The sequence below is a fragment of the Parambassis ranga genome, chromosome 14, assembly GCF_900634625.1.
Source record: "Parambassis ranga chromosome 14, fParRan2.1, whole genome shotgun sequence".
In the NCBI taxonomy this organism is placed as follows: Eukaryota; Metazoa; Chordata; class Actinopteri; family Ambassidae; genus Parambassis; species Parambassis ranga.
This window is the reverse complement of record NC_041034.1, coordinates 13,898,579-13,923,208: the sequence shown is the minus strand read 5'-3', so window position 1 is coordinate 13,923,208 and position 24,630 is coordinate 13,898,579. Positions and strand designations below refer to the sequence as shown.

The following is a 24,630-nucleotide window of genomic DNA, read 5'->3' as shown; positions in this document are numbered from 1 at the left end:
GAACTTCAGTGTTTCTTTTCATCCCAAAAAATGCCACATGGAGTTGAGGTCAGGCCTTTTTGTGGGAGAGTCAGGACCTTATACAAAACACTGAAAACTATGTCTTATTTGCATAAAGCAAGACACTGTTACACTGAGACAGGGTGGGGTCTTCCCACACAGCTAAAATGAAAATGCACAGTGCACACTTCACATATGACAAATGTTCCAACAGTGAAACTAAGCAGATAATGTTAACAGAATTATATGAACGATTATATGTATATATCATTGACTGTATAAAATGCAAAACTTTATATACTGGATCTCAGGGGCTCCCACATCTGACACAGTGCTGGACGGTGAGATGTTGTTGTTGCTGTTACATGTAGTTTACACAACTCAAATGTATATTGATATTTGTATTTAGCCATTAATGCCTGCACATAACGTCGCATTATTTATATTTATATATAAATGGAGATTGTAGTGTGAGGCAACAATACTGATGCCTACCAAAATGCAATTGAAATCCTAATGATGAATTTATGGCGTCCTCATTTCAACAGTGTCCAAGGTTACGCTCCTTTCCAGTCTGGAGTCTTGCTTTAGAAGCACATGGAAGCCTCTCCCCCTCCTAGTTAAGATAATACACAAATCTAGGTTAAGGTATTATGGGAAGTTTGGGCTCAAGATTGATTACCCCTATCAGGTTAGTCCAAATCTATCACTAACAAGAAGTGAACAGGACAATACTTTCATGTTGTAACAGATTGTACCTCAGATAATGTTAACAGAATTATATGAACGATTATATGTATATATCATTGACTGTATAAAATGCAAAACATAAGTCATGGGTCTCCCTTCCTGTCTGAAGTTGTGGGTTTGCAATAACTCAATTTGAACAACAGAGGATGTGGTTGAGTTCTCGGAGTGATGATGATTTTGCAGTGGTCACCAGTCACCACCTGCTGGTGCTGCAGATTCTGAGCATAAACTAAAGATAAAGCATAACATTGTAGCATGGGGCCCAAGATTAAAATGATGAATGACGATGAAAAAAACTAAAAACTATATGGAGGCTACACCTGACACTATAGCCTATTGATACACAGAAATAACTTATAATATATGATAATTTATAATAATATAAATAATACAAATATATATAAGATAAGATAATCATATCATACACGATGATCATATTAAAATGTATTTTAATGTATTTATATTTAGAAAGCAACCCTCGCTCGTCGCGTTGATGACGTCAGTCTTCCGGTCCTTTCTCAGCTCAGCGCGGATTTTAAAAGCAGAAACTTCCTGTGTTCATTAGCCGTCTAGTTCAGAATCAGAGACAAATGTTTGGTATGTAAACATCAGATATATAACTTAACCGCGTGTAGAAAGTGGATGTTTTGCTCTGTCAGCTCATGTTTATTTTAAAGCAAATTGTGACGCAATCAAACAGCACCGACTTGTTTGTAACGTTAGCCAGCGGTAACTGAAACTTCACAAGTGAGCCCTCTCCTAAAACTATATATATTTGGTTTTAAGTTTTGTATGTTAACTTAAAATAGTATTTTCCTACTTTCCGATACTACTAGAATATCCGAGTACTTTTAAACGCTGGTAATTAAGGGGTAATTGTTAATGTTCCTAAAACAGTGTTAGCCAAAAAGCTAACATGAGCTAGTGTGACAAATAACTTGTCTATAATGGATGATAACTCGTCGTGTTCCTCGGTCGTGACGGGTGTTTCTCAAGTGTCGTTCCTCCAGAGAATACTAGAGCGGTTAGCATCCACACAGTGCCTAAAACTCAGACCTGAGCAGACCGCTCCTGTTGCTGTCATTGCACTTCAGAGGTACTTATCTGAGCAACCTGAAGAACAGCAGCAGGTAGACAGCTACAGCTACGACCTGACTGTTACTGACGGAGTGTGGCGAGCTAAATGTTTTGTTCACCCGACTTTAAATCACCTGGTGCACAAAAACACTCTGAGGACTGGGGCGGACATCCGCATCGAGCAATGCTCCTTTGTTTACAACGAGAGGAGGCTGGGACATGGCTACATTTGCATTGAAAAGATCAGCTGTGGAACATATCGATCTGCTGTCCTGTCCCGCATAAACGATGTCAGTTCACTGCCTCTTCTGGTGAAGCATGGCATGGAGAGGAGTGTGGTGCTGCAAAGCGATGTTCCGCTTCAGGTGAACCGCAAACACTACCTGTCGCTGTGGAACAACGACGATCCAGAGGGAGACATCTGGATCTCAGGGGCTCCCACATCTGACACAGTGCTGGACGGTGAGATGTTGTTGTTGCTGTTACATGTAGTTTACACAACTCAAATGTATATTGATATTTGTATTTAGCCATTAATGCCTGCACATAACGTCGCATTATTTATATTTATATATAAATGGAGATTGTAGTGTGAGGCAACAATACTGATGCCTACCAAAATGCAATTGAAATCCTAATGATGAATTTATGGCGTCCTCATTTCAACAGTGTCCAAGGTTACGCTCCTTTCCAGTCTGGAGTCTTGCTTTAGAAGCACATGGAAGCCTCTCCCCCTCCTAGTTAAGATAATACACAAATCTAGGTTAAGGTATTATGGGAAGTTTGGGCTCAAGATTGATTACCCCTATCAGGTTAGTCCAAATCTATCACTAACAAGAAGTGAACAGGACAATACTTTCATGTTGTAACAGATTGTACCTCATGCTTTCTTATCGTTCAGGCATACTTTGAAGTTGCTGACCAGAGTGGAACCATGTCGCTCGTACTTTGGAACGAACTTTGTCCGGAGTTTTACCAGAGACTGAACGTTGGCACAGTGTTGTACCTCCAAAATTACACCCTGAAGCAGAGCTATTCAAACCGATCACGACCACAAATGGACCACCACAGAATGAAGACCTTTAACTCCATGGGTATGTATATAATTACTGATCACATTTTAAAAGTAACTACAAACCATCAATTATCTGTTTTTTATTCTTTATGATTCAGCACAGCAGTCGTAAAACAGTCATCATTCAGCACAAAATGATTTTTCTGGCATATGAAAGGTCTAATACTTGTTTACTAATGTTGTATACATTTGTGTTCTCCCTAGAAATCTGCCTGAACCCCCGTAACCCTGCTTCAGTCATCACTGTAGTCTCATCAAAGAGTGTTCTGCCTCAGTGGGCGTTGCCTGTGGTTTCCTACCAGTTCACCTCCAGGTAACGAGTTGTTTTATCACTCCACTTTCTTTTGATTCTCTTTGATTTCACAAAGGCCTCTATGCTATGTTACTGTGCTTTTTCTGCAGGTCAGAATTGGAGAAACTTGAAAATAATTCTGCATGTGATGTTATTGGTTTGGTAACATTTGTTGGGCGTGTTGAAAGAGTCAAGAGCAAAGGGAACAAAGGTGAGAACTGTTCATATTTTATCTATAAACTGAATAATGTATTTTTTAACCTGACCCAAAGCTTTTGTTTTCTAATTTATTGATTTATTTATTTCACCTTGTAGGTCCTGAAAAATATTGGACGTATCGCTGGGTCCATGCAGTGGATGGAACATCAAACCAGCCTTTTATCCTTGAGCTTTTCTCCTCTTCTCAAACAGAAGTTTTTAATTATATTTGTCCAAGTAAGTTAGCTGTATGGGGCAATTTTTAATGAGTACTAGCATGTTAGTGATTATTTCATTATGTCATCATCATCCATAGTGACCTACTTGGTTTGCACCCAGATGAGGGTATGTCAAGTCGAAGGCTCATTACCGTACCTCACAAGCAGCTGCGAGACCCAAATGTTCATCACAGGTTAGCAAAGCAGTAACATTATGTGTCATATAATTAATTATTAACAATAATTTACTATCTTTGTTCACATCAGGCTATCACAAAGGGCAGCCATATGTAAGTGACCCCACAGTGAAGAGTTTCATTCAATGGACCAAGACTCTGAAGGACAATATTGTTCTCCAGAAGACGGCTGTTGGTGGTCATTATTGCTACCCTCACCCCCAGCAGACATTTGCACAGTCAATGGCAGATACCTCAGGTAAGGGGGAAACAGAATAACACAAGTTTTTTTAGTATTAAGATGTGCCTCCTTTTTAAACTTATATTTCAAAATTCTCCACCTTAAGCTCAAGTTCCTCTGGTTGCTGCATCTGACCTTAAGATGGAGTTAGAGACCCTGCAATACCGAGAACATAAAAAACTTGCAATCCAAGGCCAGATTGCGGCAGTAAGGTACATGAAAAACCTGAAGAACGCAGAACTACGAGGAACACAAGAGAAAGAGGTAATGCATATCATTTTAACGAGTCTTTCCAGCAGTAACAACTGCTCTGCAAAAAATCAAACCGTGTTTTTCTCTGCAGGTTTCCAGTGGCTTGTGTGAATCAGCTGGATCAGATACACACAATCAACCCTCAACACGAGAGCAGGACAATTTAACATCTATCTCTTCTGATAGCTCTGTGAGCAAAAAGAAACGAAGAATTCAAATGAGGTATGATAGTTCATTTTTATCTGCTGGATTCCACCAGTTAACCATTTGAAACCTTTCATTGCTCCTGTAGAATTGATGAAGAAGGAGAAGAAGAGGCTGTGTCTGCATCTGAAGAGGTTCAACACTCAGAACTGCAAAGTACAAATGAAGGTGAATTACTGTGCTGTCACCTTCACTGCACTGTGTCCTGATAGACTGTCACCACCATTGTTTATGTCTTCCATCAGCTCCTGATGCTTTATTTTGGGAAAGCAGCAGCTGGCCTAATCAACAACAAGAAGTTTCTGAACATCTGTGTGAAGGTGGACTGTACCAGGACAGTGTCTCTCGAAGGTTTACATTTGATGAGAAAGGCGTCCTCCAGCAGTGGAGCAACCTTCAGCCAATGCGATGGACTCCGGAGCAATCTGCTGACGCCATCCCAACAGTGCCGTGTCCAGGATACTACCAAGTGACAATATTAGGTAAAGCTTTTTCCTGACATTTCCTGGACCTGGACAAAAATTCTGTCTTAACCTGAGCTAACTGACCTTTATTTGTCGTATATTTTTCATCTTCATTTATCTCTTATATATATGATATATTGTATGATCTTCTGTTCCATTTAAGCACTGTTCAATTGTACAACAGCTGCTAGAATCACAACTCTCCTGTTTGTTGCCTAATAGAAAACATAACTGATGCATGCTTCATTAAAACCAGTCTCTCATTTTGTGCAGGCATTAACAAGCAGATAGCGGTTGATGCTGCATATTCTCCCGTGATGAGCTGCAATGAGCCCCGGGCTGTAGGTCTTCCTCAGGATCCCCATGGCAACACAATGCTGTCTTGCCTCTCATCAGGTTTTCTTTGCCCTCTCACCGATCCAGCCAGCAACAGTGATATAGCCCTTCCCGAACCAGGTAGAAGCAAAACACAGCTGTTGGCATATAGTACACAAGTCTTTCACTCTCATTTTCACTCATTTTCTTTTTCAGGGGAGATCTTGGTGACTGCCAGCGAGCTGGAGGACACACACGTCGTGTGTATCTTGGACATTTGCCATCTTGGTGGAGATAAAGTGGAGATCCTGATCAGCAAGGTGTACAAAGTGACAGAAGTTTCTCTTGACTAGTGTCTACACAAGAGTATCAGCATAAATTATTTGATTTAATTATTTTGGATAGATGGAGGACTGTTTTATAAACCAAACCTCAATGTGATACTTGTAAATTCTGATTACCTATGTACAGTAAATGCTAACTAATTTGTACAGTTTTCTACAAATAAATAAGACAGCTTTTTTAAAATACATAATTTGTGCTGATGTCAAACCCTTTCTGCTCACCCTGCTGAATCTTTTTTCAGCTCTTTCAGCTTTCTGATGTGAAAATAGAAATGTTGATTGCTCATAACAATACATATGTTTAAAAATATTTATTTCCAAATATTTCACAATATTCAGGTTGATTTATAAATAATTCAGTATATCATAATTAATGTCAAGATACTTTAGAATGTAAACTTAACTTGTTAATTTCTTTTGAAACAATGTTAACAACATTTTAAAGCTTATTTTGATGGTGAATACAGAAAGAAAACAAGCCATACAAGTGACTGTGCAACACCAACCACCACATTGAACGCACAAAAAGCCTCACCTCCTCTAATAAGACACTTCATTATCTGTTACAAAATTACTTTAATTTTAAAATCATGTAACATACATATGTAATCTATTAGACATATAAAATAGACAACTATGTAGCCTAAAGTTTTTTGTTTTGTTTTTTTTTTACATTCTATTATACAATATATATTCAATGTTTCTGCACTGAAACTGCAGAAATGTTTTTTTTGTTCATGTCCTGGCAAATCTTACACAGAAAGCATTGATCTGACCGCCCACACTCACACTTAGAAGGTGTCAGTCATTATTTTTTACAAATCAGAAAACGTACATGTGATTAAATTCACATACTTTCAAAAACAGTGACGCTCAAATGAAAAACCCCATGAAGAGGAGAAAAGCATTCTGAAGGTTGGGGGGGAGGAATAAACCAGTATCAACCTGGAACAGATGGAGTATATACAATAATTTCTGTGACACATGTCTAAAACAAAAAAAAAATCTCACATCCAAAGCAAAATCATTTAGGTGGAGCACAGTGGAGTTTAAGCAGACCTTCGCTCGACCACCTTGGCAAGGCAAACAACATAATAACAGTTATTTTGTGTACAGACGTGGGCTAAAATCTTCTCTGAATGATGGAGGAATCACCCAAAGGTGTGATACTCTGCAAATTTGAGATATTTTTTCAGTAGTTGTGATTATATTGAAAGTTGTCTATGGCACCTCTTGAGTTTCTGGCTGAATGAACCTTTATGGACTGTTTCTTTGCTAAATGTGCGGAAGCATAGAGATGAATAAACAAAGACTGAAAATAGCATCAGTTGTCTAGAACTCTTTGATGATGTACAATTGCACTTTTTTTGTGGCTTGGCTGAATAACTGTTCATTACTGTTACTGTACACAGCTGCAACCTGCTATTAGGGATTCATGCCCATTTTTATCATTATCAGGGTGAACCTACAGTACGCCCCTTTACTCCAGAGCTCCTGTGTGTTTGGTTGTTTTATCTCATGTTTGGGAGAAACTTTCCTCCACATTACCATGCAGACAAAAGTCCTGTGTAATCATACTTAAAATCTTCAATGGACACATCTTGTATCTTGTAAGGAATGTTAGGACAGTTTTCATTACAAAAATACTTCCATATAATTTACATGGTACAACAGCTTATTATACACCTCTATATACATCGTACATCTGCTCGGAAACATTTAAAACAGTATAAATTAACATTCTTTTCTTCAAATTGACATTGCACATAGAAAAGTGGAAAACGGCACTGAACGTACATGCTAAAAGTGTTCTGACAGTTGTCGTCCAATATGAACAGCACCAGTCTTGAATGGAACTAGGATGTATGAGTGTGTGTAGAGACCATAGTTGTAATATTGAGCATTATAAGCTGCTTTTGTGTAGCACAAGTTCCATAGTGAGAATTCCTGGAAAGCTGCTGATCATTTAGAGAGACGAGTTTATTGACAGAAGATTTTTGAATTTGAATTACAGATAGAGACGGGACAGACAGTTTCTGTGCTGTTGTACGTTGCTTGTCTGATTGTCATTAATATAAGATTCATTTATGTATGGTAAATATGATTAAATCTGCTTGTTTTTTTCCCTCACATCAATTCTCAATGTTCCCATAATATTCAGCAAAGTCATGAGCAGTTGTTGTTGTGTATGTTGCCACATACACGATGGTGTTGCACCACGACCGGTGTTGACCTTTCAACATTTATATGAACAAAATAAAAATCAAATTGGAAATTTAGTGTATAAAACTATTTTTTAATCCCATATATTGTTTCAAATTTACATGCAATAAATAGCAATGAAATTATTTCATTAGGGGCTGAGTAAAAAGATAAATGAATCTTATTAATTATACTATCATCACGGAAAGAAAAAGTTAGGATTTAATTATTGGGCATGAGGTTTTAAAAGTCATCCAGTATATATATATATATATATATATATATATATATATATATATATATATATATGTATACATACATATATATAATTGTAATATATCAATACAAATCTAGATGTTTTTATGACCTTATGAAAATATACCTTTGTATTTCAAATAGACCTGAGCTGGATTTTTAAAGCCATAATCAGTCACACCCATCAATCCACACCATGGATAATCCATAGTTGAAGGCACAATTTTCCCCCTCATTTTCTGGTAGCTGTTTATCACAAACACCTGAAGTTGCAGCTTCTGAGCTCTGAGCTTTAATCTAAGTGAGAAAAGGTGAAGAGTTACAGCACCACTTCTTCAGTCCCAGATTGAGGCTTTAAAAATCTAGATAGACCTTCATAATCATTTTCAAAAATCCAACAGCTGACCACTGTACCCGGTTACATCTAAACTCTACTTTTAATTTTTGATATGATCTCACAATGTGCACAATGAAGCCCTTCTTTAGTGACTCGCTGTGAACATACCTACAATTCAATCATTGTTTTTTTTTGTAGACAAAATGGGAGCAACACTGAGATGTACAGAGTTTTCATGTATACATATCCCTTTTAGGAGATTATCATCACTGGAGATTAAAAAATCAGGGGTGATAATGTTCTGTCACTGAGGAGGCAATGTTGAGGTGTAGATCTGAAAAGTAATCTCATTATTAGCAGAGAAAATAGAACATTATATTAGGAGAAAATAAATATTCTACTTTTGGATAGGGGGGTGGTACCAAAGTGCCAACAGACACAGAAGGAAACTCTGTTAGATGAAAACGTCCACATGTAAACATGTTAGTGTCTTCTTAATAATCTTCTTGATACCGCACAGCCCGGTGATGAGGGGCACAGTGCGTCAGGCCAGTGCAGCCTCCGCTTGTGTTTCCACTCCAGTGACGTACAGGCCGACTTCCTCCACACAGACAGCTTCACATCAAAAGTAAGGTCACTACGAGCAACTTTGTTTTTTCAAGGATTTCCACGGCGAAACTGGGCGTCAAGTCTGACTTCCAAATGCAACATAATCAAGCCACCTGCACGGCTGCGTCACAGATCTCAGCGCACCAATAAAGTTCACGGCGCTACCGAGTCAGCATATTTCTGAAGTCTGAAATGCTGCCAGTCTGGTTTTGGGAATGTTGGTATTGTCTTTGTTGCTGTTGCTGTTGCGGCTGCTGCTGCGCTAGTGACAGCTGCTGCATTTGTGGCTGCTGCTGCTGAATGTACCCCATAGTGTTTTGCTGCTGGACATTAGTGGTGTGTAAAAATGGAGTAGATCCACCATGTACAAGTCCCTGTGTCATCTGCAAAAACAAGACACAGGGATGTATTTATTAATGACACGGAAAATGAACTAGAAATATGGAATTAATTCAGTGTAATATTTTAACACTTAAAACCTGACCAAATTTTTCTGATGTCACATCACAGCTTGGGTACACAGCTGAGATTTTAAAACCTGTGGAAACTGCACAGTAGGCTGTTGCTGTGGTAACAAGCCATTCAGATGCAATGTAACACCTAAAACCATCATAAATGAATAGAAAGCCTTAAGTAATCACACTGCATCAACATGTAGCTGTCCAAAATAAGCTGCTGACTTGACTTTGTAGCCTAGAAGTACAGCTATTTATACACACTGACTAATATTACTGCATCACTTCATGGGCATCGTACCTGAAAGAACTGCTGGGGCTGCAAGGAGTGCTGAGAGGCCTGAGGCTGAGCGTGGTAGGCTGACTGGGACTGGTTCGTGATGAAGCTATTGTGTGGGATCATTATGGGGGATGTGAAGACCGGAGACGGCACGAGGACTGCGTTGCAGTTGACCTGTTGCATGGAGAACGATGGGGCGATGATCTGCTGCTCCAAGGTGTATCTGTATATAGGGCAGAGTGAAGAGGCTCATATATATACACATATGACACAGCGCCACATGAACAGACGTGTGTGCGTGTGTGTGACTCACAGGGTTTGGGAGATGCCCATGTTGCACTGTGAAGGCTGCGAGGTAACGCTGGTGGTGGGAACCAGCGTCTGCATTGGTTGGTTGAGGAGCATTCTGCAGGGAATGAAATCTGTCAGGATGGACTCAGTATGTGTAGTGATATAAGTACTGATACACAGAGCTCACATTTAATCACATTTAAGCAAATTAAGATTTAGCATATCAGAGGTGAAAGCAACATCTGGTGAGGTGCTGAAAACTGCAGTTCCACATACTGCCACTTGAGGCTGTCTTCCTTTACAGCCTCACTGAAAGGGCATTGTCCTTACATTAAAGTTTAAAGCTGTCAGAATGTGAATTTATGTCAGCTAGGTAAATAGCCTAACTATGTGGCGTGACAGAAACCTCTGTGTGTCTGTGTCAGCCCTCTCACCGTAGTTGTCCATCTTGGCTGAACTGGTTGTCTGTGTGTCTTTGGTTTGTATCCTGCTGAGGCCTCGTGTTGGTCTGTGAGAACATCATGGGGTTGCTGTAGAAGGGCATTGTCAGACTCGTGTTGGTCTGCACAGGCAAACTCACTGACTGCCCGCTCCGTGCAATCCTCTGTTGGGCCAGCAGTGACATGAATAAAGTGATAATAAATGTTGATTAAATTCCAAACTTTATTTAAAATCCATTCTCATTTTATCAGCTGTGTACCTGCGTTGATGGTGAGCTGTTCTCTCTCTGGAGTGAGTGAGGGGATGAACTGTGAGCCCCACAGGCTGGTGGCTTAGGCTGGCCTGAGAGCTGCCTGATGACCCCTGACTGACTCTGTTGGGCCGGCCTGCCAGGGCCCTGCTGCTGCTGCTGCTGCTGCTGCTGCTGCTGCGGCTGCGGCTGCGGCTGCGGCTGCGGCTGCTGCTGCTGCTGCTGCTGGGCCTGGCTGAAGTCATTCTGGATAGGCTGCTGTAACAACATCTAACACAGACAAACAAAGAATATTTACTTACTAAAAAGATGAAATTCAATTATTTAGTTTTACAAAAAAAAAAGCTTCCAGAATGTTATGTGGGTCACGCAGTACCCGGTGCTGGCCTCTAGGTGGTGCCAATTCCTCATTACTATGATGTAATTTACAACATAAAGCTGACTTCTAAAAGTTAAAGTCAGTTGCTGGCCCAAACAGCCTTCTATCTTTTGCATTCAAATGTAAAGCAATATGAATATTTCACTAAAGAACTTTCAACTGAAGAAACAGTGTGGGACCTCTACCTGTAGATTAGCAAGATGAAGCTTCTCCTTGATGTCGTGCAGCTCCTGCTGCTGCGTCTTAATGTCAGCCTGCAGAATGCGTGTTCTCTCCTCCAGCTGTTCCTTCAGCTGGTTCATCACACCAAGCTGCGGCTGCTGCAGCTGGTACATGGAGGACTGCTGCGGCTGCTGCTGCTGCTGCTGCTGCTGTGATTGCTGTTGATGGAAAAAAAGAGCAGACAAGAGAAAAAAAGGCTTTTGTACTTCAGCCATTTTTTTAAAGAAACTCTATTCATGACTACATTTAGCATGAGTCACATAATGGTTTGTTCTTGTGATAGTAAAGCACCTCAGTCTTCTTACTACACTCAAGATTTAAAAAAAATGATATGGACTGATTTCTTGGAAAAATATTTAAAAACATTTTCAAGTATAATCTTGATTATATCTTTCTGTTCAGTCTCGCATGTATAAGTGAGAGGAACCACATACAACCAAAACACATGGAGCAGCAACAGTCATAACACAGAGATATTGTACACAAACAGAAAGGAGGAGGAGGCAACGTGCAGGAGAGGACGTCTAAACACTAACCATCGCGGAGTGCTTGCTGCAGGTGGGAGATAGGGGGAGGCTCATTTGGGGAACAGGGTCAAAGGAATTTTGTCTTTGTGCAAAATTCTACATGGGGAAAAAAAGGAAAAAGTTCAGCACAACAAGTGATATGAAACAGTGTGCTTTTGCCTTCTACTAAACATTTTATCTCCCAGTGGCACACTGAGAGGCACACTTTGTATAAACTGACCTTTGAGCTCGTAGATTGGAGTCTGGCAGATGTCTTCTCCGGCCCAATGGTAGCTGACTGCCATGTTGGTGTGCAGGCGTCTGTGTAGGAGTTAGCTGCTAAAGAAGAGACAGAGGTCACCTCTCACACACATGGGTTAAGACGACTGAGTACATGTTGAGTTAGATGTGTTTCTTTTGATATTGGTTAAAATTCCCCATTGATTTCCTTAATCCTAATTATAACATTAAGACTTTTTTGGAACTCTAAACAAAATGACTGTAAATAAATATCAAAATGTATACAAGAACATACAACAAGACATATCTTAATTAAAGGTCCTGAATTTTTTCACTAGACGAATGAAAGGTAAAGTGTTGCTGCATTCAGTGGAACATGTGAGATCTTATTTAAACAAACAAACAAACAAACAAACAAACAAAATACATATATATATATATATATATATATATATATATATATATATATATATATATATATATATATATATAAATAATCGATAGCAAGAGAAATATTGTGGTCCCCTCCCATTTCCATAAAAGATGAGTTGGTTATGAGGTAAGGGCAGTGCACAAATGTCTTTAGACCCAGCTGTTGCTGATTCACCCCACATTACTTCACCAGTTACCACCAGAGCAAGTCTTTATACAACTTTTTCCACATGGCAGCAGCAGATTGAGTCCCTATATAAATCCAGGTTGAAAAGAAATACTTTTTTTATATATATATTTTTCTCTGTAACAACACCCTGTCAGAGATAAAGCCAAAACAGCCTATAAAAATGAATTTCTTTCTTGGTTGTATAACAATACTGCTGCTTCAGAAGCCCTTGACTGCCACCTTATTGTGTGACTTGAGCACATTATGCATTCACTGGATGTTTTGTTTAACACAAAACAGAAACATTCAAATTTCTGCAATTTAATGAATATGTCCTGAAAAATAAATAAGGTGTACTGTACATGTGTGGGCTGAGGAAAGACTGCCGCATAGTGTTTCCTTTTTATAAAGGGTGACTGTAATGAATCTTAGCACTGCTGCTGTGTATTCTTCATAAATATGCAGATGGCAGTGGAGTGTTTTAATATGTTGCATGGTGGGTGGAAGAGCAGCAAGTCAGGGAGAATGGAGGCTCAAATAAACAGGGAATGCTAAAGGAAGCCTTGGAAACCTTTCATCATAGATGGCATCACCCACATACAGTATATTAAGGTAGGTGTCGCGATAATGTCTGGTCTGCTTAGTTGCAGGTGCCTTCCAAGTTTAGACTTTTCCTAAAAACCACAAAAATAATGCCATGTTCTATTATTGAGTGAAAGAGCATGTGTTTGGTGCCTTGGAGAAAAAGTGAATTGTAAAAAGTTGAAGTTCAAGAACTAATCCTCTGGCCACAGGCTTTCTGTATATAATGATTTAACACTTTAGTGAGCAGAGGATGACTCACATGCAGAGTCTGACGGCGCTGTGTGGGAGGACTTCCGGGAGCTGTGGGACGACACCGAACGTGCACCGCTGTTTCTGTCCCGAGGAGCATCCAGCGTGGAGCAGATGTCCAAGTACAGCTCCTGAGCCTGAAGTAAACACAGGAGGGTCGGACTTGAAGCTGACCTGACCGCTGACCTTGTGAACGTCACACACAGTGATAGGACTCTTGAACCTCACCTTCACAGAGGAGGGTGCTATCTCAGGTGGAGAAAGCTCCTCGAGGCCAAACGCTCTCCTCCTTTCAGCCCGCACTTCAGCATAACTGCATGATACAGAGAGTTTATGTGATGAGTGTAACCTTAGCCTAAAAGCATTGTTATACACATCCTTAATCCCAGGACAGCAACAAAGTGTACACTTCTGTCCCCTGACAGGCTTCATTTGAGAGCATCAAGGAACAACATTTACACTTACCTGACGACGGTGTGGGTACAGACAATGAACTCAGGTTTGGAGTTCCACTGGTGGTAGGTAATGTAGTAGTGAGTCTGCAACCAAATCCACTGCTGACCTTTGGTCAGGAAGCGATAATAGCAGGATTTACCCTTTCCAAACTGCATTACTGAGGAGAGGAAGAGGAAAGGGCACATCAGTGCTCAGCTCAGGAACCAGACACGAGCAAAATGACAAGAGTTACTTACACTGCTTGTGACACTGGGCGATGAGCTCCAGGTCATCCACATGATAGTAATCATAGCCTGAAGTTCCAAGAACCTCAAAGGGTAAATACCCTATAATTGGTGAAGCTCTGAAAAAAAAGATGAGGAATATTTGATTTATGTTCCAAATCTTTATTAATATGTCTCATCATCATATATATATATTTTTACCTGTGATCTAAAAACAGGAACTTCCATTCAAGGCTGTGTCTGGATGTAAATTCATCACAAGGATCTTCCACATTACACAAATCCTGAATGAAGACAGAGAGACTGTTAGTACACACTGTTCACCTACAATGTTTAGGTATGTGTAGCATCACTCTGTGTCTGGAAACTCGTCTTCTTCCCACTGTGCATCCTGCTCTCCCCATGAGGCCTTTGGCTCATGGTGGTTCTATTTTGTTGTATCTTTATTTGCTTGGCATTATTGATCACAATTCCGTATATGTCAAACTCACTCACTACTACTAACTCATCACATCACATTATTTGTGGACAATTATTGTTCCAATGGTAATACCACCACAAAATGTGCAGAGTACTCTTCTGGCATCAGGGCTTTGAATCCTCTTAAATCATCTTGTGATCATAACTGTGTGCCACAACCAAACTGTATTCATTTCCTGAACGCTGTAATCTTTATAAAAAAAAGGCTTATGAAATGATGTGTTGAATGAACTTTTCACTTAAAATCAGATAAAGCCCTAGTTACTGCTTAAAGGTAAGTATTAAACACTAACTTATGAATCGAGCTGTAACTTCTATTTACATCTATAACTTGGCAGGTTTGTAAGTCCTTTGGGACCAGATGTTTCCAAATGATGTAACCAGCTGAAAGGCACACAGTGTGCCACCGACCCAGGCTCATGGTTGTCATGCAGAATGTGATTGCCTTAAGTGCCACATGTTTTGTGAATAATAAGCTGAGAAACAAAGGTTTTAACATCCACATTTGTCTTACCTTCAAGAACTGTGGAGTGACTAATCGTACAGTAGCAATGAGGCAGACCTGCTCCTCCAGAGATGACTGCAGACTTCTTGGTAACGTCAATTCCAGCCCGTTACAAGAAGATGTAGGCACTGTGTGACGGGTTAAAGCAATTTTTATGACCTTAACTGTTGTTTAGTGCACAAAAGCTACACATTTGACTGAATTTATTCTCTTACCATTGTTATGAAACTTGAAATCTCCAACAAACTTGACATACTCGTATACAGGTGGCTCCTTTGGGTCGATGTTACCTCTGGCTAGATGACAGCAAAATTCAATATGTGCCTCACCTAGAAAAAAATCACATTATATTGTCACCTAATATACAAAGCACACTTCAGGCTTCAGATACTTTCTGACCTCAACAACCAGAATATTCTGAACTATTAAACAACTTTGAACAATGAAGACTTTTACTCCTAGTTACAAGCAGGTGAGGATTTATTCCACATACTGTCAAATGTCAAAATCTAAATGTCTGTGGGCAGAAAGGCCATGGCTGTGTGTGCATCACTTGTGAGATATCTTTTTTTCTGAAATATCACATCATCAGATTCTGGCAAAGTCTGTATAGTAAAAAAAATGAATGTGCCTTAAATAGAGCCAAAGTGATGCTGACCTCTCTTGACATGGCTATGTGACACGCTGCTCTCAGGATAGACAGAGACACTCACCCTCTTACTTCCTCAGAAAAGCCCAATAGCAACACAGGATTAAGGTCAGCGTCTTGAGCCTCCTATACTACATTGCTTTGGATTACTGTGCTAACATAACAGTGATTTAGGTCTTAACTATGATACTAAGCTAGCTACTATTATTAGCTAAAAGTCTAATCATAGTTACACACTAATCAGCAATCCTATAAACCACAGACCCCGATTCAGCAACAGGCTCTAAGTATAAAGAGTTTAGAACTTTCTTTGAGGTAGTGTGTACAAAAAAAGTACAAAAAAATTTAAAGAAAGACTACGAGTGAATAATTACAACACTGGCTGTTATGTATACATGCTGTGTTATGTGTAACTTCTGAATGGGAGACGATCTACAGGAGCAGCTACCTTCCCACTTCCGCTGTGATTCAATATGATGACCCAGACAGTGTGTGCAGGGAGCCAGCTCAGCAGGATACTCACTGTCAAGGAAGTCAGCAGCAATGGGGTCAGTCATCAGCATGTGGGATGATAGCAGCTTATACACCTCCCCGTGTTCCCGCTCCGGGAGGAAATTCAAGATATTTTGGTCCACCATATCTGACTGGTGCAAAAGGACAGATGCAACAGAATTACATAACATAATCACTACGCAGCAGGAAGTGTGTCAGGTTCTTGTTTTAATGTGTGGTCATGACCACTGCATAGTATCAAACTAGTGTTTCTAAGCTGTTCACAACAGCAACACAGCAGTCAAACTGAGTAAGATATCATAATATTTCTATTAACCAGAAAGAGTAAATATGTATTTCATATTTTGGCATGTTTTAATGAGAAGCAGGCTGCAGTGAGCAAAAATAGAGCTCACTCACTTACCGGTAAATGGCCAATAAGTGAAGACACACTGTCAGACACATATATGATGTTGCCATCTGTAGTTAATGCCACCAAGAAACCATCTAGGGCCTGGAAGGAGAGAGAAAAGCATTGACAAAATAAGGGTTTATTAAGAGAAAACATTTCACCAGTGCTCTCCGCTGTCACATCTCACGTTATGAACATCCTGAGCTTTACCTCCAGCATCAGCTGAGTGAACTCCTCATTACTGAGGAACGAGGGCTTCCAGTCCTGCCTCACATCGCAGGTTTCATTCTGTGCAGTGATGTCTGAAAAAGATGGATGTTTGAATAAAAGAAGACCTGTAACGAACATGTTACATGCTGTATGGGTAACATGTTTATGTCGCCTCCTACCTTTCTGTTTCTGCAAGAAGTCTATAGTCCTCTGCAGGATCATGGACTTATCCATCTTGCGCGGGTGGCCTTGACCCTGCAGCATGGTGCAGAGCTCCTTGATGAGCACATTGAATTGGTCTCTTCTTTTCTTTTCCGATTTGTTACGGGATGCCCTGAAGCAGTCAGAGCAGAGTTGGTATGTCAGAATAAACAGAAAAGACATCAAATAATATAGAAAAACTAATCCACCCCCTCTATAAACTATCAGGTGTACATGCACAATATTGTTCAAGCTAATTTATTTTTAATTCTGTTGTCATTTAATTCTTAAACAGCATTTTCCTTTTAAAGATGTTCTCCCTCTCTGTTGTAATGAATTATAAATACACTGTACAAACTAACATAAATATATGCACAGAGCATAGTGAAGTACCTTTTTGCCCTGTCTTTCTCATCGTCATCCATTAAATCTTCCACGCAGCTGCTGGTGCTAGAAACAAAAACACAAAGAGTTCATTTAGATATTTGAAATGTATTTTATATATACGGTATATTTTCTTATATCAAGTAGGGCTGATGAAGATAATAAAATATATAGGAATAGGTTTATTTTTTGTGACAATCGTTACAATTCACCATTCACAGAGCAGCATTTCATCGTAGGAAATGTGTAATTAATGAATTTGTTTCCTAGTAAGTCACGACAGATTGACATGTTCAGTGTTTTTATATATAATCATTTATCTCTATGAGGTCCCTACTTGAGCCTGACATAACAGCTCACATTATTAAAACACATTCAAACAGCTGCCAATAGTTCCTCACAAGACACTGATTGGCATGATTCCTACTCCGTATTTGTATTTATGGCTTACACTGTCAGCGTCTGTCACAGTTTAACCCGCAGTCACATTTCATGTTACCAGTCAATGAGCAAAGGGAGGGCGTACCCAGCAGCCAGTGTTATCTTTATATACACTGCTGTCAGTTGTTATTTACGATCAGGTTTTTTTATAGTATATATATATATATATATATATATATATATATATATATATATATCTACAACCTGTTCATCATTTCCAATCAGTCAGAGAGCACTGTGGTAAACAACCACACCCACAAGCAGGTCATCAGACCAGGTCCAAGTGTAGATATTTTGTATATTTTTTTTTACATAACCCCTTTCTAACACAATCTAACTCAAACTGTGCATGAGACATCAAAATTGTATCCAAGAGCTTTATTTAATGTTTTCTTTTGTAGTACTTATAATATACTGATAACTTCTCTGAAAGTCTTAAAACTGAATCAGACACTTGGCCTTTCACCTTATTCTTGGGCCCACAATAAATGTATTTAATTGTCAGAAAAAACGCATTGAAGCACTTTGAAGTATTCAGTTCTGTAGGTGAGCAGCTGATTCATGAATAAAATATGCCCACTGCTTTTATAAGCAAGAAGGTAGTCAATCCATATACAAACCCTTCATGTGCTTTAAAAAGCAAATTATATCCAATAATAAGAAAGAACCAAGTGATGTGGGTCAAATTTGACCCTTTGAATAAAGCATAGAAGAAATTCGACACCAATTATTGTGGCTGTCATTCTGCAGAAGGGAAATGGGTTCATATCTGCATCCTGAAGCCAAATTATGAGCCCACACACTCTTGCAATACATGCTTAGTGTTATTTCAATGCACATAAAACATCTCCCAGCTAATAAAATATCGACTATAAATATATAGTCAAGCATTGTGGAGCTGTCTGCACTGCACACAAAGCATAAATCATATAAGAAGAGCAAACTGAGGTTAACTTTATTTGATACTCACTCCCATTCCCTGCGGGTGGATGGACAGGGGCCACCGAAGTCAGAAAGGTTGTCCATACTCACTCCCTCTCCCAGCCAGGCCCTCTCTGAAGTCTTTTAAGTCCCATCCGCGCTGACCTCGTCTTATCGCTCTTTAGAGAAACACCTACCACAGACCAGTTGCTCCCCACCTCCTCAATTTCACCAAAGAAACACCAATTCCTGTAAAAACAGACAAAAGTGATTGCTACATGTTGGCTGTTGAAGACAAACAGTCCACAAAGACAGGTCACGTTACTTCACTATAAGCAGACATTTTCTTTGGGACTAATATTGACCCCATTTACAGCCTCACAAAGCAAAGGTTACAGTTAAGACTGGATTTAACAGGACTAAGGAACAAAAAAAAGACAAACAAACACAAAAGCAAGGCTTGGTCAATGGTAGAATGAGAAGCTAATGGTGCCTTTGCTTGATTTCTCTCCACCGCCAACAGGACCTGAATCATCCTGTGGCGTGGCTGTTTTTGTTGGATGCTGACCTAAAGCCAGCCCGGGTGTGTCTTACAATGAAGGAAAGTTTGACTTGTCACTTGGGCAAAGGTGTGCTGGGGACAGTAAAAAAGCAACCATCATTAATACACCTATGATTTCCATTCTGTGACCAGTCAATGACTTGTGTATGGGCCCCATGTGTAGTAATTCTAAAGTGTTACACACTGCTACCTTAACATCACATATAAAACCAGTAGTTTGATACTGTTTTTAACTATTTTTCCAGCTTGGTGGAGTAAAACAACAACAAAAATATTCTGAGGTTCTTGTGTGTGTCCCTACAGGATCCGAGCTGCCATCTTGACAATGCAGAGTTGCTGTGTTTTGCCGGAAAAGCATTAATAATGCAATGGAAAGTGAATTAACCAACTTCACCTGGGTACAGTACTTTAGCACTAAAGAAGTGTTTTTACATGGGAGGAGCTCCCCTGACCTAGAAAACAGTCAGAGGCAAACACCTCTTTGATAACCCAGCATAAAGAGAGTGCGCACAACAGCCACCTTCTTCACATCCTCCGTATATGTCAACCTTATAAACAGCACAGACCAAACTAAAAACAACATTAGACTGTATTTAATTAAAGATATTAACAACATACAGTCAGCTCTTTATGTTTTTTTTTCCTTTGTGTGGTTACCAGAACACACATGGCTAATTTTGACAAATTAGCAATTATTTTATTCCGAGCTGTGATCATTTTCCAAAAGAAAATCAACACACATGCTTTCCGTTGACCTTCATTTAAACGATCCACAGTTCGTGGTCTGGAAATAATTCACACCATGTATCAATTATACCAAAGTTATAATTATATAATCACAAGTAGTGGGCCACCTTAATGGCAGTCTTCAGTGTCTGTCTTATTCCACATACCGAGCAGCCTCTGGCAAACCTGGCAGATATTTCTCCTTTCATCATTTTTAAATGAGACGGAGCTTGTTGTTAGATGAGGGACACTTTAATGTAAATGCGAGAGTGGTGTGATACAGCACAGCACAGAGGCAACATAACTGCATTAGCATTCTCCCAGTAGTACAATCCAGAATAGCCTTTTATTTAAGGAAGCCTTATGTTGAGCTTCAAAGCTCTTCTCTGTGCTCTTATATCATACATATGTATGTAGCTGGTCTTTAGGCACCACTTCAGCCAAAATGACTTCAGCCACAGACCACTTGTGCACGTACACTGTGTGACTTACAATCTGCATTTTGTGGTGCCACATATGATGAGTGGATGACTTCTGATACCATCTATGGGTTAATCTCACTGTATCACGTTCTCAAGAAAATGTGCTTATACTGTTATCTTTTGTTACAACACATCATCATAAGCATGTGGTTAATATTAATCTTATTTTAGTTCATCGTCTCAGAAACTGTCTTTTCAGATGACATGTAAGAAGTGAAAGAATACAATTATGCAATTAACATCAGTTGATTAGACAAATTTGACTACTGCTAACAGCTAAGCCACGCTAAAGATGTTCTACTTATGTTCTCATCTCAGGCGACCTTATATAAAAGACTATTTTGTGTTCAGGCTGTGCTATAAACAGTTTTGTCACTGTATGCTCATTGGTTCTTATTACTCATGCAACAGTGGTAACAGCATGAATTGTGTTTTTTTATCTATTTACTCTGGTACCAAAATGATGAGTCTGCCTAACACTAAGAAAAAACGTATACAATACTCCTTAGGTCGTCTGGCTGGCTTCTAGTTAAATATAAAATCACATCTGAGGCCCTTCTTGTTGTCTAAATTGTCTCTGTGATCCCAAATTTATCAGAGATGTGCTGATAAGCCTGTTAGGCCTCTCAGATCTGCAGGGTCTGGTCAAAGAGTTTGAACCAAACATGGTGAAATTGCTATTAGGCATTATGCTGCCTGCTGCAGGAACAACCCTCTTCCCATGTATAGTAAAGTGCTACATAAATAAACTTGCACTATAGCAGAATAACATCAATAGGTCAAAGATGGCCAGTAAGGAAATTAAATGAAAGGTTTTTACTGAGAATCAGGTGGTAAACACTCAATACAAGATAATTTGCTGTTTGCTAGATTGTGAAGCACAGATGGTTAGTGTTTGACTCAGACACATTGGACCCAGTTTAACATCTTGTATTCTCCTTCAATTCGGCAATATTTAATTGACTAAAGGTTTTAGATAAACCAGTATTCCTTTCTTTCCTTTGCACACAAAAAATGAACAATATGTTTACAAACTGATTTATTACCGCTGAGGGAACTGATGCTTAATCATAAGCGTAATTTGCAGCGCTGTCAGCTGCAGATCACTGTTCAGATCATTCAGATCATTACTGAAATCAGAAAATGATACAGTGACAGAACTTTCATCAGAGGTACTCACTGACAGAACAGAAGAAGTAGCTGTTTATATTGATCCAAACATATTGTTGGGACAGTAACTTAAAGGATACTGTTTGCATGCATAAAGAATGACTTTAGCATACGTGCCTCCACATACTGTAGCTATGTAAAATGAAACCTCAGTCTCTGAACGTATCGAGGTTAAACCACACCTTGCAAGGTTAACAGCTAAAAAACCTTAGAGTCCTGTTACACTGGTGCCTTGGGGTGTTTAAAGCCTTTAACTAGAAACCTGAACTCATGACACAAGTTCAAGTTCATGACCAACACTACATGTAAGCAGGCTGTAAAAAGGGACCGAGACTGCAACAGTGACAATAAATTACTTTCTAATTGGACATTCAGTTCCACAAAGGAAGCGTTATGTATGGATTGACAGGTTCCTTGAAAGATTGTAGGTTTGTTTTTCTAGTTTAATAGAAGACAAACTATTCTCTACCTGCTGCTTATTACAGAACATAATATGCTTCACTGGTGCATTTAATTTCAATTTTCTGTTTCTAATTTCAAACATGAGTGTGAATGACAACCATGGATGGTTGTGTGGTACTTATGGCACACCACCTGCATGCTGCTTTAGATATGCAGTAATCCTCCACTACAATAAATGGCACTTGAAAAGCCCTTGTGTCCTCTTCACTTTTTTTTTTTTACCCAGTGCTCTTACATGAGTCCTGCAGCTACACAGTCAGATTATTGTTTGCATCTTCATAGTACAATTTTTTTTTTTTAAATATCTAAAGACTCTAAATCCTCTCATGTTATCTGTGCCACCTAGTTAATAATGGCTTTCTTGTCATTTTGATGGCTGCTGCGACTGCTGTATTAACTGGGAGATGCTGACAGGAGATTTTTCCCTGTAGCTGTCAAAGACAAAACACCTGGTTGACACCAGTAACTGGGGTGTGGCCCTAAGGCTGTGTGCGCCAATCCATAATACTGAAATGTCAAAGATTTTCTGTCATACAGTATGTTATTAAAATAGATTTCATTAACGCTCGTTTCCATATTTATGGCACGGACATTCTGTACAGTAGGTCTGATGACTATTCTAAAAGAGGTCAAGTAAAGGAGCAAAACTATGGAAAAGAACTGTGACTAACATGACTAACAGTTGTTCTATCATACACAAAATATATTTAAAGGATTAAAACATTAACGTGCAAAATACCAAATAAGATATCTGATTGATCAAAACATAAAAACTGCACAAAACTGCTTTTGGACGTTTTAAAAGACCATCTAATGAGGGGCTGTAAATAATGGCTCCTGTTTATAAGTTATTTAACAATGCAGCATTGAGCAGTAATGACTTAGAAGTACAAAACATTCTTGTGCAATTAAAAACTGAATCAGGTGCTGCAGTAAAACAGCTGAAAGCTCACAATAAAACAAATGCTCCTCATCACCATGGTACTGATGCTGACTGAATTTTTCTCATGTGCCCCCAAATGAATTAAAAAGCAATGATTCATGAAGCCATTAGATTGTTGCAACTTGTAAACATTGCTTTCCAGACTCCCAACCAAAAAAAATGTGCAATAGGTTGAGGCTTGACCTGGTACTCTAGGAAACGGGTCCCAGGTTGCCTGGGTAACACTGATGATGGAGCTTTATTTAATACAAACCACAACTATTGCTTCAATCTAACCCTGCAGTGACTGGAAGTGATGGAAAATAGCAGCATATGCTGCCTTTGTCCTAAAGCTAAAGATTGTGGAACCTATATCGTGAAGCTAATATGTGTTTTAGCATAGACTGACATAGCTATTAGATATTTCTACTGTTACCACAATAACACTGTGTACCACACAAGAAACTGAGTCAGGTAGCGTTCAGAAACTCAATGACTCCAAAGCTAACATGGTATCCAGTGGTGGAACCAAGCGGCAACCTTCGGGGCTCAAAGTTGAAGCCCATGCGGAAGTGTCAAATCTTGTAATTCACGCCGCAACTGCTGGGGACTGGCTCCAAAAGCGAGTAATTTCCCATAGACTCCCATGTTAAAATGGCCGACTTCACAGCAGAAAAGAACATGTTTACAGCCTGGTACAAAAAAACCACTCTGGTCTCAGATGATAGGTTCCCTTCTAGTGTCAATTGTAGGGGGGGGGGGAATTTTTTTACAACTCACTCGTTTCAATGGTTTTCTGATTTAAAATTACACATAATTATGGGCGTTGCCGCTTGAGTGACAGACAGTTGACGTATCACAACGTTTCGAGTTTCCTGCTTCCACGATCGCCCGCCCCACTAAACTCGGCTCGTGCTCCCCCTTTTTGTCCATATTTGGAGTTTTGGCGGACGGACGCTGCCAACATGGCGGCGGTCATCAACGTCCTGGAACCTCCCACCGAGCCTCAGAACGGCTCTTCAGAAACAAACGGGTGACGTCACGGAAGCTCTGTCCATAGTTTTTACTGTCAATGGGTGGAACGTAGTATTGGTACTTCTTTACTGTACTTAAGTAAAGTTTTACATAGTTATACTTTACTTAAGTAAAAAGTAATAGATCATACTTTAGACTTTTACTCCATTACATTATTATCTATACTTTCTACTCCAATACATTTCTACAATGTTGTTACTCATTACATTTTGTGAATACAGTTTCACCCAAATGTTGCCTTGATCTACACAAAAATATGATTTGTGTTGCTATCTCTGAAGTTTAAACCAATCAGGTGGCTCTATTAGCTCTAATGACAGCAGAGCTCGTGTTTGGCAGTGAATAAACTGTCACTGGCCTCCTGCCTTGACCTACCATTGAACATGGA

At 39.4% G+C, this 24,630-nt stretch overlaps 2 protein-coding genes across 5 annotated transcripts in view; one reads left to right on the top strand and one right to left on the bottom strand.

Moving 5' to 3' along the window:
- Positions 1–1,266: 1,266 nt before the first annotated feature.
- radx (RPA1 related single stranded DNA binding protein) lies at positions 1,267–6,600 on the top strand. Its single transcript, XM_028420817.1, has 14 exons — positions 1,267–2,289; positions 2,497–2,639; positions 2,729–2,921; positions 3,107–3,215; positions 3,305–3,405; positions 3,510–3,629; positions 3,709–3,804; positions 3,878–4,045; positions 4,134–4,291; positions 4,371–4,501; positions 4,572–4,651; positions 4,729–4,965; positions 5,221–5,403; positions 5,479–6,600. Exons 1-14 carry the CDS (start codon positions 1,698–1,700, stop codon positions 5,613–5,615), a joined length of 2,448 nt encoding a protein of 815 aa, XP_028276618.1. The 5' UTR covers positions 1,267–1,697; the 3' UTR covers positions 5,616–6,600.
- Positions 6,268–24,630, bottom strand: part of npas2 (neuronal PAS domain protein 2) — a 32,271-nt gene continuing 13,908 nt past the window's right edge. For 2 of the 4 annotated variants that reach the window (XM_028420814.1, XM_028420813.1), the window contains exons 2-22: positions 18,933–19,132; positions 17,531–17,587; positions 17,116–17,270; positions 16,937–17,028; positions 16,739–16,828; positions 16,346–16,466; positions 15,389–15,502; positions 15,183–15,301; positions 14,390–14,472; positions 14,201–14,307; positions 13,974–14,121; positions 13,737–13,821; positions 13,519–13,645; positions 12,075–12,172; positions 11,864–11,950; positions 11,291–11,485; positions 10,734–10,996; positions 10,470–10,646; positions 10,058–10,150; positions 9,766–9,967; positions 6,268–9,392 (exon numbers count right to left, since the gene is read on the bottom strand). In XM_028420814.1, the coding sequence (XP_028276615.1) occupies positions 9,171–9,392; positions 9,766–9,967; positions 10,058–10,150; positions 10,470–10,646; positions 10,734–10,996; positions 11,291–11,485; positions 11,864–11,950; positions 12,075–12,172; positions 13,519–13,645; positions 13,737–13,821; positions 13,974–14,121; positions 14,201–14,307; positions 14,390–14,472; positions 15,183–15,301; positions 15,389–15,502; positions 16,346–16,466; positions 16,739–16,828; positions 16,937–17,028; positions 17,116–17,270; positions 17,531–17,587; positions 18,933–18,988 (2,691 nt within the window). In that variant the 5' untranslated portion in view covers positions 18,989–19,132 and the 3' untranslated portion in view covers positions 6,268–9,170. The remainder of the gene's footprint in view (positions 9,393–9,765; positions 9,968–10,057; positions 10,151–10,469; positions 10,647–10,733; positions 10,997–11,290; positions 11,486–11,863; positions 11,951–12,074; positions 12,173–13,518; positions 13,646–13,736; positions 13,822–13,973; positions 14,122–14,200; positions 14,308–14,389; positions 14,473–15,182; positions 15,302–15,388; positions 15,503–16,345; positions 16,467–16,738; positions 16,829–16,936; positions 17,029–17,115; positions 17,271–17,530; positions 17,588–18,932; positions 19,133–24,630) is intronic. The other 2 variants (XM_028420816.1, XM_028420815.1) reach the window with 2 other exon arrangements.